Source organism: Nesoenas mayeri, assembly GCF_963082525.1.
Source record: "Nesoenas mayeri genome assembly, chromosome: 2".
NCBI lineage: Eukaryota > Metazoa > Chordata > Aves > Columbiformes > Columbidae > Nesoenas > Nesoenas mayeri.
The window spans coordinates 20,279,712-20,295,609 of record NC_137543.1 but is presented as its reverse complement, the minus strand read 5'-3'; the positions used below and the strand labels follow the sequence as shown (position 1 = coordinate 20,295,609).

At 43.2% G+C, this 15,898-nt stretch overlaps 1 protein-coding gene across 2 annotated transcripts in view; it reads right to left on the bottom strand.

Annotated features, from left to right (window-relative positions):
- Positions 1-13,566, bottom strand: part of RSPO2 (R-spondin 2) — a gene marked incomplete at its 5' end in the record, with an annotated part of 100,369 nt that extends 86,803 nt beyond the window's left edge. For both annotated transcript variants that reach the window (XM_080339855.1, XM_080339856.1), the window contains one exon: positions 13,473-13,566. In XM_080339855.1, the coding sequence (XP_080195981.1) occupies positions 13,473-13,566 (94 nt within the window). The remainder of the gene's footprint in view (positions 1-13,472) is intronic.
- Between the last annotated feature and the right edge of the window lie 2,332 nt (positions 13,567-15,898).

Genomic DNA, 15,898 nt, shown 5'->3' with positions numbered 1-15,898 from the left:
ATAGTGTTTCTGCTACATACCAAGCATGAATGACAAAAATCAGGAAACAAATTAACACAGTAACAAGCGGTCATGAAAAACAAGTCAACTATGTTTGTGGCTAAACAAAATGGTTAATGCTTAGTCACAATTTCATAAGTCAGCAGTGTGAGAAGTAAACGCAAAAGAAGGATAACACTAAATAGTTCTGACATGAAATCATTTCAATACAAGTCCCCTGAGAGACATGCTGTTCCTCCACAGCACTGCAATTCGTTGTGTGCTTTTTCTCATTACATATCTACCAGGCTTAACTGTGACTTGAGGTATTTTTAAGAAGAAAAAAATCAAGCCCAGAAAGGCACATGCTATCCTGAACTTCACAAAAATCCAGAATCAAGTGCTATTGTCCGTAGAAACAAAAACTTTGTAATGAAAATTTTACATGGAAATCGATACACTGAGCAAAACAATCGCTCACTTCAGAAGCAATCAATAATGCTCTAGGGAAAGGTAGAAGAAATCTCTTATTAGTAAAGGCAAATTCATCCCCACACTAGAAGTATTCCCAGTCTGTGATACTCAAGTCTAAACCTAGAAGCATGAGATTAAGTAGTATGGAAGATTCTAATCTTAAGTACCTTTTTTTTTTTAATTTCCATATAGAAGTATTTTCCACTTTACCCTGCAAAGGCCAAATACCAGGTTTAGCAGGAATGGCTCTAGTGGCCTGCTGTGATGAACATCCACCTCATCGTGTGATGTGGGCACAATCAATCATTTCATTTTATTCTACCCCTATCCCCACTCATAGCAGGGTTGAGTAAGAAAAATCACTTGTGACTTGTTGGGTTTTTTTTTTGGTTTTTGTTTGTTGGTTTGGGTTTTTTTTCATAAGTGCTAAGCACCTCCAGTCTTCATTCTATTTTACTTTACGGAGGATCTCAGGCCTTTATAACCCCAGGACTCAATTTCTACATGTATAAGAGATACCCTTCACCTCAGAGAGGTGCATAAGAAAGTGTCCTGAGCACTCCAAAACACAAGAATTAAGTGATTTTCAAAGACACTATCACAATAGCCATGCTCTTAAGAATATCAGGCCACTGGGTTCACTAACCCCACATACTCAGAAAACAAAGACCATGGTGGATAAAGTACCATTGCTACTAACCATGCCTCTAGGTCTTCTCTTCATTTTGAAGTGTCAACGCATGTATTTTTTTGAAGCTCTTCACATCTAAGGAGATGAACTACATGTGTTAGCTGTTTATCAGCTAGAGTGTGTACACTGAGGTCCCAGCAAGGGTAAAAGCAATAGAATGTAGATTTAAAAAAAAATAAAAAAATAAAAAAATACTTTAGTAATTAGAAAAAGCCAGCTGCAGCTAATAAGGAGAAAGAATGTTAAACTGAGATTATTTTTTTTTTAACTTGACTGCAGCACAGACATAGAAGCCAAGTAAATCACTGGACTCTTTCACTATATGACTGCTGGTAGAAAACTGTGCACCAAAGAACTACTGCAGCTGATCTGGTAGGAACACAAGACCTAAATGGAGGTTTTTCGTTCAGGTCAAGCTTTGGCAAATTCTAATCCTTCTCAGGTGACATTACTTGTATTCAACCACATCCAGTTGATCTCTTCAAATATTTTCCTTCCTCTCCTCCCTAAGCCTTCCAGACTGTGTTTAAGTAGCACAGACTAATGTTATTTTACCCAATGAGCCTCATGTTACACCAGGCTCAATATCCAGTAGTTTCACTTAGTGGCTGCTTGGAAAGCTATTAAGAGAAAACAATATGAAACTAAGTCTGTCTTCAGATTCAGGTTTAATGGAGTCACATTTCATCCCTTTTCCAAAAGGTGAAAAACCCTACATATTGATGCCACTGCTAATGTTACAATAACTGAAATAAAAGTTGGAAGCAGCAAGATTTTTTCCAGGAGTCTGATGGAAAGAACTGAAAGTAGTGAAAAAGAGTTGGAGTTCTCAAATACAGCATTAGCAAAGTGAACTACAGCTGTTAAAAAGAGACATGCCTGACTTTCAGTCTTTCTGTAGGACCTGACAATAATATTGCATGAAACAATCATATACCAGAGCAAGCACCACTTCAGAAATATACACTATATCTGAGACAGACTGATAATACCTCAGATTAACAAAATGAGTGAGACTGGATTTAGATCCAGTCTCTTTATCATTACTATTGCAATGTACTCTTTGGTATTTGTAAATATTTAGAAAGAAGAAAAATGGAGGAGCAAGGAACTCATAAGATGCAAAATTAGTATGATACAGGAACTTATTTTATGATAACTTTGAATGGCTCAGATCACCAAGTCAAACTTAATTTTTCATCTTCCCTCTGATTTCACCTCTCACCTTTCATTTCCACTGTGCATCATCGGTTCGTTGGTTTGGTTTTGGTTTTTTTTTTGCATGAAAGCATGCATAGGATGGAGAAGTAAGATGTGGAGCAGGTGCTATTTCAAGACTCTGCTAGACTGGGAGTCTTGTTGAGGGCAAACTGACAGAGCTGGAAAGTCCTGTGTCACCTGGAAGCTCCTCTGGGTTGATCTCAGTACTCCAACAAAGTTAATGCAATTGCAACTGTACCTCATTCAGTTGCGTATCCCAAGAACTCCTAAAAGCAATGGACTCTCCATGTTTCTCCTCCACAGCTGACTAAAGTAGACCAAGTAAACACAAGCTAGACACCCATTACATTTCAAAACCACCTTTCACAGAACGGTTGAGTTTGGAAGGGACCTCTGGAGGTCAGCTGGTCCAATCACCCTGTTCAAACAAGGTCACTCAGATACAGTTGCCCAGGACCATTCCCAAGGATGGAGCCTCCACAACATCCCCAGGAAACCCATGCCAGCACTCAGTCACCCTCACAGTAAAAAAGTGTTTTCTGATGTTCAGAAGGAACAACCTCCTGTGTTTCAGTTCATGCTCATGGCCTCTTCTTGTGTCACTAGGCACCACTGAGAAGCATCTGGCCCTGAATCCTTCACACCCTCCCTTCAGCTACATTGATAAGATACCCCCAAACAAATAATAGTTTTGGTTAGGTTTTTTGGATTTTGTTTATTTGGGTTTTTTGGAGGGCGGGGATGTCTTGTGTTTTTGTTTCTGTTCGTTGTGGTGGTGGTTTTTGTTTTTGTGTTAGTATATGCCTACAATGCAGAGAAGCAGCATAACCCAGTGAGCATGGACAAGTCTGAAAATCAAAACTGGAGATCAAAAACCCAACTTTGTCCCAAACTGTTAATCACAAGGTTATTCTGTGCTGACTCTTCCTCTCCTACCCTACGTTGGTTTTTCTTACTTGAACTCTTCAAAAGTAGTACATATTTTTACTACTACGAATCTGCGCAGCACTATTGGTACACACTGTGTAGCACTAGGTGGCCTCCAGGTTCTGTTCACTTAAATATATGATTTTCTTCTTAGTTTCACAGCATATAAATTACATTGAAGCAGTTCACAGTTTTCTGCTTCTACAATAATCTATTTCAAAAAAGAACACAAACGAAACACAGTAAACTTGAATCAAAGCTTTATAGTTAAAAAAAAAAAAATACTTTAAAGACTTTAAAGACTACAAAAGTGTTGGGAATCTTTCTCATTTTACTTTCCAACTACAGCTCTGAATGTTTCCTAAACCTCAATTCCCAAAAGCACTTTTGAAGACCTAGTCCAACAAGTGAAGGTCAGGAAACTCTAGAGACTGCCTAAAAGAGTTATGATAACCACTTGTGATTCTGCAATTTCATCAGCTGAAAAGAGAAACCATGACCCACTGTCACCTCAGGATCAAAGTTGCTGCACTCCAGCATCCTGCAGCAGTGCTGTGAGAAACCCAGTTGGAAGCCAAAGCACCTGTTGAGAAGCACAATTTCAATTAGATGCATACATTATTAACTCCTATAATACTAACATTTCACACTGGAATGCTACTTAGCATTTATGTAAGACAGGTATTTATTTTTTACTATCCTTGATGCATACATGTATTTACCAAAGTTCCATTAATACATGCAGGAAGACTAATGACAGCAATCCCTCTGACTTCCTGAACATCCCTCTCACAGCACCAAACCACGTCAGACAGACAACAGACACACAAAACAGGTGATCTGCTCATGTGCAGTTCGTATTTGCTGAACATCACCAAGAGAAATGCATGCAGGTCAGGTATATTTTTGATGGCCCAGGCAAGGAGCCTAAGCTGAAGAACTGTCCTGTCATCAGTAGTTGCCACAGATGTAGATCACAACAGCAAAGACACAAAAATGTGCTGCTCCTCCAATGTCCCTCAGAAAGTCAACTTTTCTCACAAGTGACAATTCAACAATGATCAGTCTTCTTTCCCCTACATTTTGAAGTGGACAGGAGACTAAATTTAGAGGTAAAAATCCCTTCTGAGAATGCTCTTCATGAAAGTATTAAAACATGTAATTCCATGAAGACAGATAAATAAGTAAACCCTCTATAAAATGTTCTTTGGTTTTAGGTCCCTTGCAAGAGTGAAGCATCTCTGATCAGAGGCCATTTGCAAGTGTTTCTTGAAAACTGCTAACAGCTTTAAACAGATTAAAACAACTAGCTGCGTATTCTGCTGCAAATATAACCTAAGGTACCTTGGGTGCCTTGCAGTGATCCTGCTGAGTTACAACCAAATCCATGTCCATCACTTTATTAGCACGCACTGTGCACAATGAGACCTAAACCAGGTCTGAGCTTGCTGTAACGAAAGGCCAAAGAACAATTCTGCTAGTGGAGGGAAATCCAGGACAGATCTGCTCTGGCAACCTTAGTTCAGAGGTTGTTGTCTTAAGCAGAGTGAGCACTATAGGGCCTCATCTCAGTTGGGGTCCATAAGTACTCTATATCTCAATATAGATCAAGTGAAAGATTATGAAACCTGAATTTCTATTCAGAAGAATCTTGGCCACATGCTTTTCAGTGGCTTCAACAGGCAAGTCAGTAGGTTTATAATAAGAGCATATCATACTCACCAAAAATTTTTGTAATAATTTGATAAAGAAGCAAGAGCAAATCAGTAACACCTATCTTTGCTAAGCAAAGTTGCTGCCTCTGTGGTTCCCAACTTGCCCAACAAGCTTTATTACGGACACATTGGGTGTTGTCAGAGCTGCTATACATGTGCAGATGAATCTGTGCATGCACAACAGCCATTTGTCTGATGTGGCTAGTTTGGGGGTTTTTGGTATTTCAAAGGTGGCAACCATACGGCTGAAAAGACTATTAGCACAGAGCACATATTTGTGTGTAACATATTTCAGCCAGCATTTCAACTCAAAAAAGAAAATAATGTATCTGGATCAGGAAGTTTATATTTTGTCACATCTCTGCAATTCCATAACACAAAATCATTGTCCTTTTGGAGTGTAAATCAGTACAAGTTGCTCGTAATATACAAAAAGGCACAGGCAGTGTCTTCACTGCTGTATACAGTCTGCTTGGGACACAGTGTTCATACAACTGTCCAGTGATTTTTAAAAAAAGCACCAATTTAGGTAGTACATATAAGCCAACATCACAAAACTATTTATCTTTTAGGTCCCTTCCTCTGTCTCACTGCATCTATGTTTGGATCTGATTTTCATCAAGATGAAGAAAATCTTGACAATTCTCAAAAAGAAAAATAGACAGAAGTTTCTGCAAGGTTAATTTGAAACTCATAATCCCTAAACCAGGACTTTATACACGTAGGAATAGTTACATTTACACAGTCCTAAAACTACATTCGGCCTTTTGAAGGCAACTGTGAGGCTGATGTGGCCCCTGGTGAAAATGAGTTTGACACCCTTGCCTTAAACCATACGCTCCAGGATTTTTTTTAAGATTCACATTTTTTAAATCCAAGAGAGCAAAAATTAGTTTTTAAAGACACAAAATCATACTAGAAGTAGTTTCCAAAGTGGTTTGGATCTAAGCTAAACATACATGAGATCTGTTACCCTCTTCATAATTCAATTTTAAAAGTGTTTATTTTGAAACATAATTACAGAACTGTATGCCTCTCAAATATTACTTGCAATTACTTACACTTTCCTTGTTACAGTTATCCAAACACCACCGCATAAAAACAGAACAAAATAAAAGGAATGAGAGTAGATAGCATAAATTCCATTCCCTCATAAACGGACAAATCTTACAGATACATCAAGTACTTCGCTCTATTGAAATTGGTATTTCAAAAAGAAATAACTGATTAATTACTGGATGCCAAAATTTGCAAACTGCCTGTAATCAAAGGATGTTTTTACTGTTACAGAAACAGAACATGAGGATTTTTTGCACTGCTCACCAGATCTTGACAGATGGGATCTCAAAAACCTTTCCTTGGTCACGTAATCAAGGTACCTAAAGGTTGCTTCTCTGCTTTCCCTCAAAAGAAAAAAAACCATCTGTTTCTGCCCCATATTGCAATTTTATTCCGTTTTTTAACGTCCTTTTACTCTTCACCATTTTTACATTCAAATCCATAAACAAGAGGAAAGGCCAGGAAATTTAATCACCAGTCTTTCACATGCTACCACCTAAAAAGGAATTAGAAGCAACAACCTCACATTTAAGCAACAAGGAATTGCATCAAAATTGAGTAAGATTAAAGCAGAAAACAAATCCATTGGAGTATTGTATTTAAAAGTATCTAAGTACAAACACAATGATGAGGTTTAGTCTGGAGAAGAGGAGGCTCAGAGGTGACCTCATCACTCTCTATAACTACCTGAAGGGAAGTTATAGCCAGGTGGGGATTGGTCTCTTCTCCCAGGCAGTCAGCAATAGGACAAGGGGGCATGGGCTTAAACTCTGCCAGGGGAAATTTAGGCTGGATATTAGGAAGAAATTCTTTACAGAGAGAGTGGTCAGGCATTGGAATGGCTGCCCAGGGATGTGGTGGACTTGCCATCCCTGGAGGTTTTTAAACTGAGGTTGGACATGGCACTTGGTGCCATGATCTAGTAAACAGACTAGAGTTGGACCAAGGGTTGGACTTGATGATCTCTGAGGTCTTTTCCAACCCAGTCGATTCTGTGATTCTGTGACCTGTACATATCAAGTAAATGCTCACATGTTCTCCATGGACCACAGATTGATAAATAAAGGTCAGAGATGTGGACGGCTTTGAAATCAAAGCACTAGGAGGGAGCAATCCCAAACTACAGACATAGGAAGATCTCAAAGCCTTTTAGTCTCAGAGGAAGATTTACAGAGGAAAGTATTGTTTTACTTCATCACATTAGATGAGTTACAGTCATCAGCTCTATTCCACAGTCAGAACACCAACTCTGACATCAACTGTTTTGAAATCAGATTATGTACAAATGCCAATTTATTGAAATTACTTTTTCCCCCACCTCCTCTGCAGAAACTGGATATACAGGAAAATACTGCACTGGAAAGGTGACATGTCGGACTCATTGTTTCACTCATCTCTCCTGTGCTTCACACAGTTTTGCACCATCATCTGCCATTTGGGGAACACACACTGGACAGACCACCACCCTGATCCCTTCTGACTTCTTTCCTCCTCTGAGTTTTGACAAAGTATTAGTGAAAATGGACAGGACTTTTCATATCACGGTAAACCCTGCAAGAGATAGAACAGCCAGATAAAGAGAAACATAGCTGCATGGTGTTATTCTCAAGTCAGGTTTGCACGTCACCTTACTGCCTACAGATATATGAAGTTCAGCAAGTATAAAAGTAAAACCTGGCCACCAAGTGGCCTTTGTGTATGGAGCTGGCTAGACAAAGCCATAGCGCAGACATGAGAAACAGCTGCACAGCCCAAATTCTACATCTGTCCTACAGGGTTTAGGAACAAGATCCACTTGACACTTTCCTTCCTAAAATGTGTTTGTCAGAATCCAAGTACCAAAAAGTCATACTGCAAACCTATTCTATGCTCTACACCAAAAATTACTTGGTAAGAGATTTAACATGTTTTAAACACAACACTACTACCTCAAAAGAAGCAGCTTACAGAAAGACTTTCTTTTTGCCTTGAATTTTGATAGTGAATACCTCTTCTACTTTCTAGCTTTTAAATGTTATATTTTTTCATTAAAAGCAGCTTATGTAAACAACACCATGCTAACATAATTTATCATAGTAGTTATACTGGCCTTTATGGTGTAAATGATATATTGAAGTAAAAAACTGCATTTTCGCTGTTAGCATCTTAGCTTCCCTATATTAATATACAACTTCACTTTTGGTATCTGTCATGTTTCTTTGAACTACTTTAGTAACAGATTTCAGTCAAGTCCTGGAAAACATCCCCCCCCTTCCCTAAAAAAAGGGAGAACAAAATCTAGCCAAGTTTATCAAGCAGACAAATACAAGTTCTTCATCACACTGTAAATCTTCCAGCAGTTTTTAATACAAAAGCCTGTAAGCATAGACTTCAAGGTCTGACCAGGCACCCCCACCAAACCCAGTATCCTAACTCCAAGTGACCAGTATTGAAAGCCAAGGCATGGACCCAGGAAAGGAGGAACATACATACGGCAACACCACACCAGTCCATGTTCTCCATTTTTAGTTTTCACCATAACAGGCCTTGAGGGTGTCACATGCATATGGCTTGCTCCAGGGTGTGCTACCTGGCCTCCCTCTGGTTGTTGCTCCAGAAGGTCAGGCACATGCCAGCCTCAAAAAGATACATTTTAAATCTCACAAATAGCATTAGAAACATACTTTGGGCAACTGAATAAGGCACTCAAACTCATGTGTTCATTTTCATGCTGAATCCTGCTCTTGGTATTTTGACTGTCTCTTCTGCAAATGCTTACACTCCACTGGAGCATCAGTTATCCTCAGTGACTCTGCATCATTAGCTAGTTTGGTATTCACTTCACACAGAAGTTTTGCCTTCTGCTGACATTTCAGCTTAAGCAACTTTCAGACTTACCAGGTAACAGTGCATACATAACCAAAAGCTCAGAAGTTTTGACTTTTAAATGGTTACAGTGTTAGGATATTCTTGCTGTTGTAGTAGTGATATGTTTATAAAGAATGCTTAATAACTAATTATCCTAAGTAGTTAGGGGCTGAGGAACAGAAGATATCCTCCAAAGCTTTGTTACTGATCACAAGTTCCTTGGAATTTCCTCCATTAAGTGTTAACATCTCTCAGTTCATCTATGAATTCTCTTACAAGCACCTAATGTAACAGGTAGGGAAAACACATATCTCAAAGTACAGCTTCCTCATAAGATTTTAAGCCTTAACCAGTAGACTAAAATTTAACTGTCCTCCAAATGTGAAACATGTTTCAAGTTCAAAGAGAGGAGGATAGAATAGGTAAAATATTTTGATATTATTGGAGAACTAAAAAATGTTGTTTGTAATATGACCTGGGGGGAGGCAGGGCTGGGGTTAGTAAATTTCTCTTTTGTAATACAGTCCTTGTAAAAGCAGATGTGCTATTTATCTTAATCAAGTATTTCCAATACAGGTTCCTTTTTCCCTAATATTCAAATCATCGATCTTTCACAAAGCCTGACCACACATTCCAACTGAGACAAGTTACAAGATTATCCCTTCACAGGTAAATACCTAGTTATGAAAGCCAAATCACAATCCACAGTATCTGAACAGGTTTTTCTTCCATGTAACACCTTTCTATATTAACAAATGCTTTGTGGTCCAGATACCCATCTTACATTAAAATAATTTGGATTTAATTGACATAACTTTGATTTCATCTACTGTATTCCTCCATATATGCATATACTCCTATAAACACCATCCGCAGAGCTATTTTGAGCCATTTCAACACTTGGAAAAATTGCTTTCCCCAGGCATCTATTTCCACCTATAGATATTTGCCACCACAACTATTGCTTAGTACTGACTCATTGCCACAGATGTACATGAAGAAAGCGGCTACACCTAACACAAATGGAGTGAGAGCATCCAGGAGGTGGATCCATACCACAACCCTTATGCTCATTGAACATAAACTCTTGCAGACTAAACAGAAGGACAAATTCTCCACACCATAGTTTTTCTTGGGTACAGATAACTTTCATTTTCCCAGCTTGAATGTGTCCCATTCACATCTCCTCTTTATTCCATCAGTGGTCTCATCAACTTCAGAGAGCAGCTCCATGCTACATTTAAGTCTACTCATCAGTGAAGGCACTGCTATCACATTGACTTTTTTTTCCACCCCTCCGGGAATTTTGTTAGCATCTGATTTTTGACAGCTGATTACAATGACTTCTATATTATTTTCTGTCGATGCTTGGGCAGAATACCATCACTCCTCCTGGTAAGCCAGCCTGAATCTTCATTCCTATACACTCTCATCTTTACTTGAGGTACTCTTTGGGAAAGTAGTTCTTACCACATCTCAAAGACATGGACAAAACCACTGGTCTTTCACACACTCCATGATGTTCAGTGAAATGCCAGGACATACAGTTGCTCCTTTTATACTGACTGCTAGAAAGAATTCTGATTAAAAGAGAAAAGTTTACATTGAAATGAACAAGTGAAGAGGTATCCAAGAGAAATGAAAAAATCAAGTTATACAATTAAACAAGAAAAAGAAAGGAGATGCTTTGATACTTGGCCACACCCCTGTGAGATTACATCACTGACCTATAAGCTATGCAACCCTTAAATATATTTTAGAATAGCTTCTGCAGGAAAAGTAAATAAACAAATTACCTGCTCAGGATGGAGACTTACAATGGGAGAATTTTCTGGGGTTTTTCAAGGAAAGTAGGATTCTGCTCTGAGCAAGTAGGTAAAGCAGTATTCTAAGGAGCTGCAAAAGTAACCAAGAGCAGCAGTGGAATTAGCAGAACCTGATTATCATAATGCATTTATCAAATAATCTTTAATGAAGTGACACTGACTAACAAAACACAAATCAATGCCAGGTAGGAACCACATTCTAAACTCTGATTTTTCATTCTGTTTCTACTGCAATGTTGCATGCTTTGGTTTGGACAAAGGTCAAAAGTGGAAGCGGAATGAAGAAGTCTGGGAACATTGCCTCAAATTTACTGAACTCTTGTCTACTAGAGTATTCTGCATCAGCTACAAATCCACGCAAACTCCAATACAGGCATACAGACTCTAACATACATTCATCTGCTTTAAAAAAAGAAAAAAAAAGCTACGCATGATATTTGCCCATAATTCCAGACTGAATGCAATTGATTTCTACCACACAGGAGACTTAATTTATGCCAAAAATTTTATTTCATTAAGAAAATGATATTATGGAGCATCTGAGATCATGTAACAGACAAAACAGAATGCCAGAGAAATTTTAACTGCCAGTACCCCACAGTGAATGCCTGATTATTTGCAGATGGGATATGGAAAAATTGTGAAATTATTGGAATTTTGGGTCCTGTATGAAAGCATTACTTCAGACTGCATGTGTCATGGCAAATGTCTATTACAATTTGAATACATTCTTAGACTTTTTTCTTTCAGTGCTTAGAACTGGCTATGCTTACTTCTTTAGACTTATTAACTGAAAAAGACTGCATTCTTCAAAGCACAAAACAAAACCCTTAGGTGATAGCACAAAACAGTGCCAGTAAGTCAACTATCAATACTGACGTTATTTATCCAATAACTAAACTAAAAACTAATTTAAACCAATCTCCTTTGGAAAAGCCAACTGTTCAACAAGCACAACAATTGGTCTAAGATCAATCAGTGAACATGAGATCAATTAAAACCAGCTTAAGTTTTTGTAGGAGGACAATTCACACAACTCGAGTTAGATGTCTATTCATTTCAGTACTCCCACAATGCAATCCTTAAGCTCTGTTGTAAAGCAGAAATACCACTATCACCCTCCGCTGTCTAGCCAGCACTCTAAGTAGTTCCACATTTAATTAAAGACACAGTATACCCTTTGTTAGCACAGATAGTCTGGTCACTTTAAAGGACTGCTATCGTTTTAGCCACACACACAAAAATTAAATTCTGGAAACCATCTGTTGAAAAACCTTCAAAACTAAATTGCTTTACAATTTTGTTTGTACCTAGTGCAAAGGTGATATAGGTATGGAAGTGTGAACTATTTTCCTTTCGCATTTTTATTACTATTTGTACCAGCTTATTGCTGGAAATGTTAGCTCCCTCCCCTTCCAAATAACTGCCATTTTAGTGCAATTCTTTCAGAAATGCGAATTTCTCAGCAGCTGAGCCACCTGATTTTCTAACTTTGGAAATAGGATGGGGAGACATGGCCGAGAAAATAATAGGAAAATGGACAGCAAAGTAATTCAGAAGACAGAATATGCGGATAACAAAACTTTTTATACTGAAGGTGTACCTGTCCCCCCACCACCACCAAAAAAAAAAAACCGAACACACCATACACAGAAACCATAGACCCCAAAATACACACACCATAGAACACCCTGACAGCCGGGGAAGAGCTGCAGTAACCTTTTCGTCCACATGAGTGCTGTACTGGCACATTTCACCGCTCCGACTCCTGAACTCCAGTAATCCCGACACCAGCATCTTCGGAAAACAGACTAAACCCTACTGCACAGCTTCGCTCTTTGCTTCCTCACAGGGATCTGCAGGCTTTGAGCAAAAGCCGGCGGCACAGAAATCCCCCCGGCGCTGGGAAAGGCGCGATTCGCTCCGCCGCCGCGGTTCTCCCGCGGGCTGAGCCGCCCGAGCTCCGCGGGAGCGGTGCGGCCGGGGTCTGCCCGGCGTCCGCGGGGTGGGAGGGGAGAAGCCGCGTTTCTGCCTCGGAAACGCGGTCGCCCTAAGGATGGTCCACGGAAGGCGGCCTCAAAGTCCGCCCCACAGACACACGAGCCTTAACCGCCGGGGCTAACAGCGAACATCTGGCAGCTGCGAGCTGCTCGACAAGGTACAAGGGCGACATGAGCCACGGCCACGACTCGCTGCGGCTCGGCTGGGGGACCCGGCACCGACCGAGGGGCCGGAGGCAGCAGCGCCTTTCCCGCGGCGGGCAGCTCTCAGCGAGCCCCCGGCTCTGCCGACCCCGCGGGGAAGGAGGTCATCGCTGCGCCGGGGCCTCGGGGGAAGCCCTACCTACCGCTCGATGTCCCCGTCCCCGGCAGGACCACGCGGGTCGCAGAGCAGCCGTGCCGCTCTGGCCCGTCCTTTCGAAACCATCGGAGCTCAGGTCCACGCAGCTCCTCCCGCTCCCGGCCCGGCCTCCCCAGCAGCAGGGGGGCGGGCAGCTCCGCAGAGGGGTCTCCACGCCGGCACGGCTCCGCGCCCCAAGACTCGCTGCCGCCGCCGCTGCCCCACGTGCTGGCCCGGAGCCCGCGGGCGGCAGCCGGGACGCACCTCACCTGCCGGAGAGTTCCCTGTCCTCGGCGTGGGGCACGCAGTCCTCTGGTAGCACCTCCTGCCCCGCAAGCACTCCTGCCCTCCGCCCCGGGCGGGTGTCCCGGGTGAGCAGGCGGCTTTACTCACCTCTCTTGCTGCGTCTCCAGCGGCTGGCTTGGCAGTGGCCGTAATCCATGCAATTCAGGATGATCAAGGCAAAGGAGAAGAGGCGAAACTGCATCCTGGGCCGCTGGGGTGGGCAGCCTCCTCCGGCGGCAGCGAGGGGCGGCGGAGTCCGACTATGTGCGGGGCTGCGAGCGGCCCCGGGCGAGGAGGGGGCTGATGGAGCGCCGCAGGGCAGCGGCTGCCGCAGGGACGGCAGGAGCTCACACGCCTCTGGTTCCCCTTCTCGGGCGCTGCAAACTCAGAGCCGCTTCCAGCATCTCCCCCGAGCTGCACGGAGAGAGAGGGGAAAAGCTTGGCTCCTGGCTTCCCTGGTCCTCTCCCTCCTCCGGCTCTCCCAGAGAAACAAAAAGAGAAAAATCAAAACCCCAGGTCGGAGAAGGGCCCCAGATCACAATCACCGAGAGCCCCAACTTTTTTCCCGCAAGCAGCGGCGGAGCGCTGCCGCTCGGCACCCCCGTGCGCCCCGGGGACAGGCTGTCAGGCGAGGGAAAGCGCTATTTATCCCGGCGCAGGGGCGCACCCCGCCCACACGCGCTCAGGTCGCGGGCACGGCGGGGCGAAGCCGCCCCCCCTACCTTCTGCGGCGCGGCCCCGCGGCCATCCCGCCCCGCCGCCGGGTCCGGAGAGCGGCTCCGCGCCGCGGGGCAGCCCCGCGGGGGCCGGCGGCCGCCGGGGCGCGGGCTCGGCCGGCCGGGCTGACGGCGAGTGCTCCCGGCCACATGCGAGCGGCGTCCCCGCCGGCTCCCCCCACCGCCTCCGCCCTGCCTGCTGCCCCGGCCGCGCGCCTCCGCCAGCTCCTTTAATGCGGCGGGGCGGGGGCTGTCAGCCGGGGGCAGCTGCTGCGGGGTTTGCGGGGGATGCGGGGCCGCGGTACGTAGGTGGTGCTGTGGTTCCGACCGTCCCGCCGCCCGGCCCTAGCGCCGCCCGCCGCCGCGCCCCCGCCCCCGCCGGGCCCTAACGCCCGCCCGCCCCGCGCCCCGGCAGCCGCTGGGGCTTTTGCCTGGAGGCTCTTCCTCGGCGGGTTTCTCCCTCTCACCCCAAAGCCTCCTTGACTTTTTATTGCACTGCTTTATAGCCTTGGGAAACCTTGTCCTCTTCCCTTCTCTCCTTCTTTTTTCTTTTTTTTTTTTCTTTGTTTTTATTTTCTTCACGCAGTGTTTGATAATTAACTGTTTCTTTCTTCCACCCCTGGTTTTGAGACTCTGATCTATTTATTCTCCACTCCTTTTCTTCTGGCTTCCCAAAATCTGATCTCATATGTTTCCAAAGCCTCTTATTTGAAGCATCACTTTCATTGCCCCTGGAAGGCGGCCCTTGAAGTCTCGAAGTATAATTTCAGTAAGTGATTTTTAGCTGTTTCTAGTCTTATCTCTACTTGGCAAAGATAGAGCTGGTAAAACAGGAACCCTAATAGTACAGATAAGAGAGAGCACCCAACAGTTTCCAAGTGAATTTAGCTCTGATGTAGGAGGGTCTGTTAATTCTTCATCACATCAGCTACACAGACCCCACAGAGCCATTTGTTTTCTCTACTCCTCGCTCACAGCCTGTTCCCCAGCACTGTAAGCACTGACAGACCACGGCTCCTCGATTGCGGTGCTGGACGTGATGTGCCTGACCTAATGAGCCTCACAGGACCCGGGCTGCTATGGAGCAGGTGCAAAAGCTGAGGAGTCAGCGTGGGTCTGGCACAGCTGGCACAAAGTACGGTGTCATAAATTCAGCTGTATTCAAGCTGGCTCTGTGCTGGGTTTTTCTGCTCCTTTCCGCCCACCGATACTTCTGGCTGTGGGCAAGTGCTGCTGAAATACCTGAGCTGCCTCGGGATGGAGCCAGCTAGGTTCTCACAAAAGCAGATGTACTCCTGCAGAGCAGAGCTGGCCCTAAAAAGAGTGTAACTGCATTCGTGTGACGCTGTGCCTGAGCTAATAAATCCTACTGGACTCAAACTAGCTTTTCATCCACAGCCCAGGCAATTTGACCACAGATAAATGAAGTCTGACTATATGGTGTTTACTATAGTACCTTGAGACCTCACAACTTTTGATGGTATTTATCAGTATAAAATTCCTCTGATGCAGAGAAGCAGCGAGCATCCTCAGTTTCCAGACAGAAGACTTTGTTAAAAAGAGGCTAAATAACTTTCTTGAAATCAAAAGGGATGCATGCAACAGTGTCAAAACTTGGTCCTGAGTTTTCCAAGTTCTTGAACAGTGCTGTAACCCCTGAGCTGACCTTCTTTATGCTTCTCTACTGTACAATAGTAGTGCTATATTAGTGTAACTGCTAGCATGAAATGTGAAGATTTTCTTTAAGTCACATGACAGTATATATCTTCTGATGCCACATTTTTATGTATCATAACTGCCATTATGAGGTTATAGTGT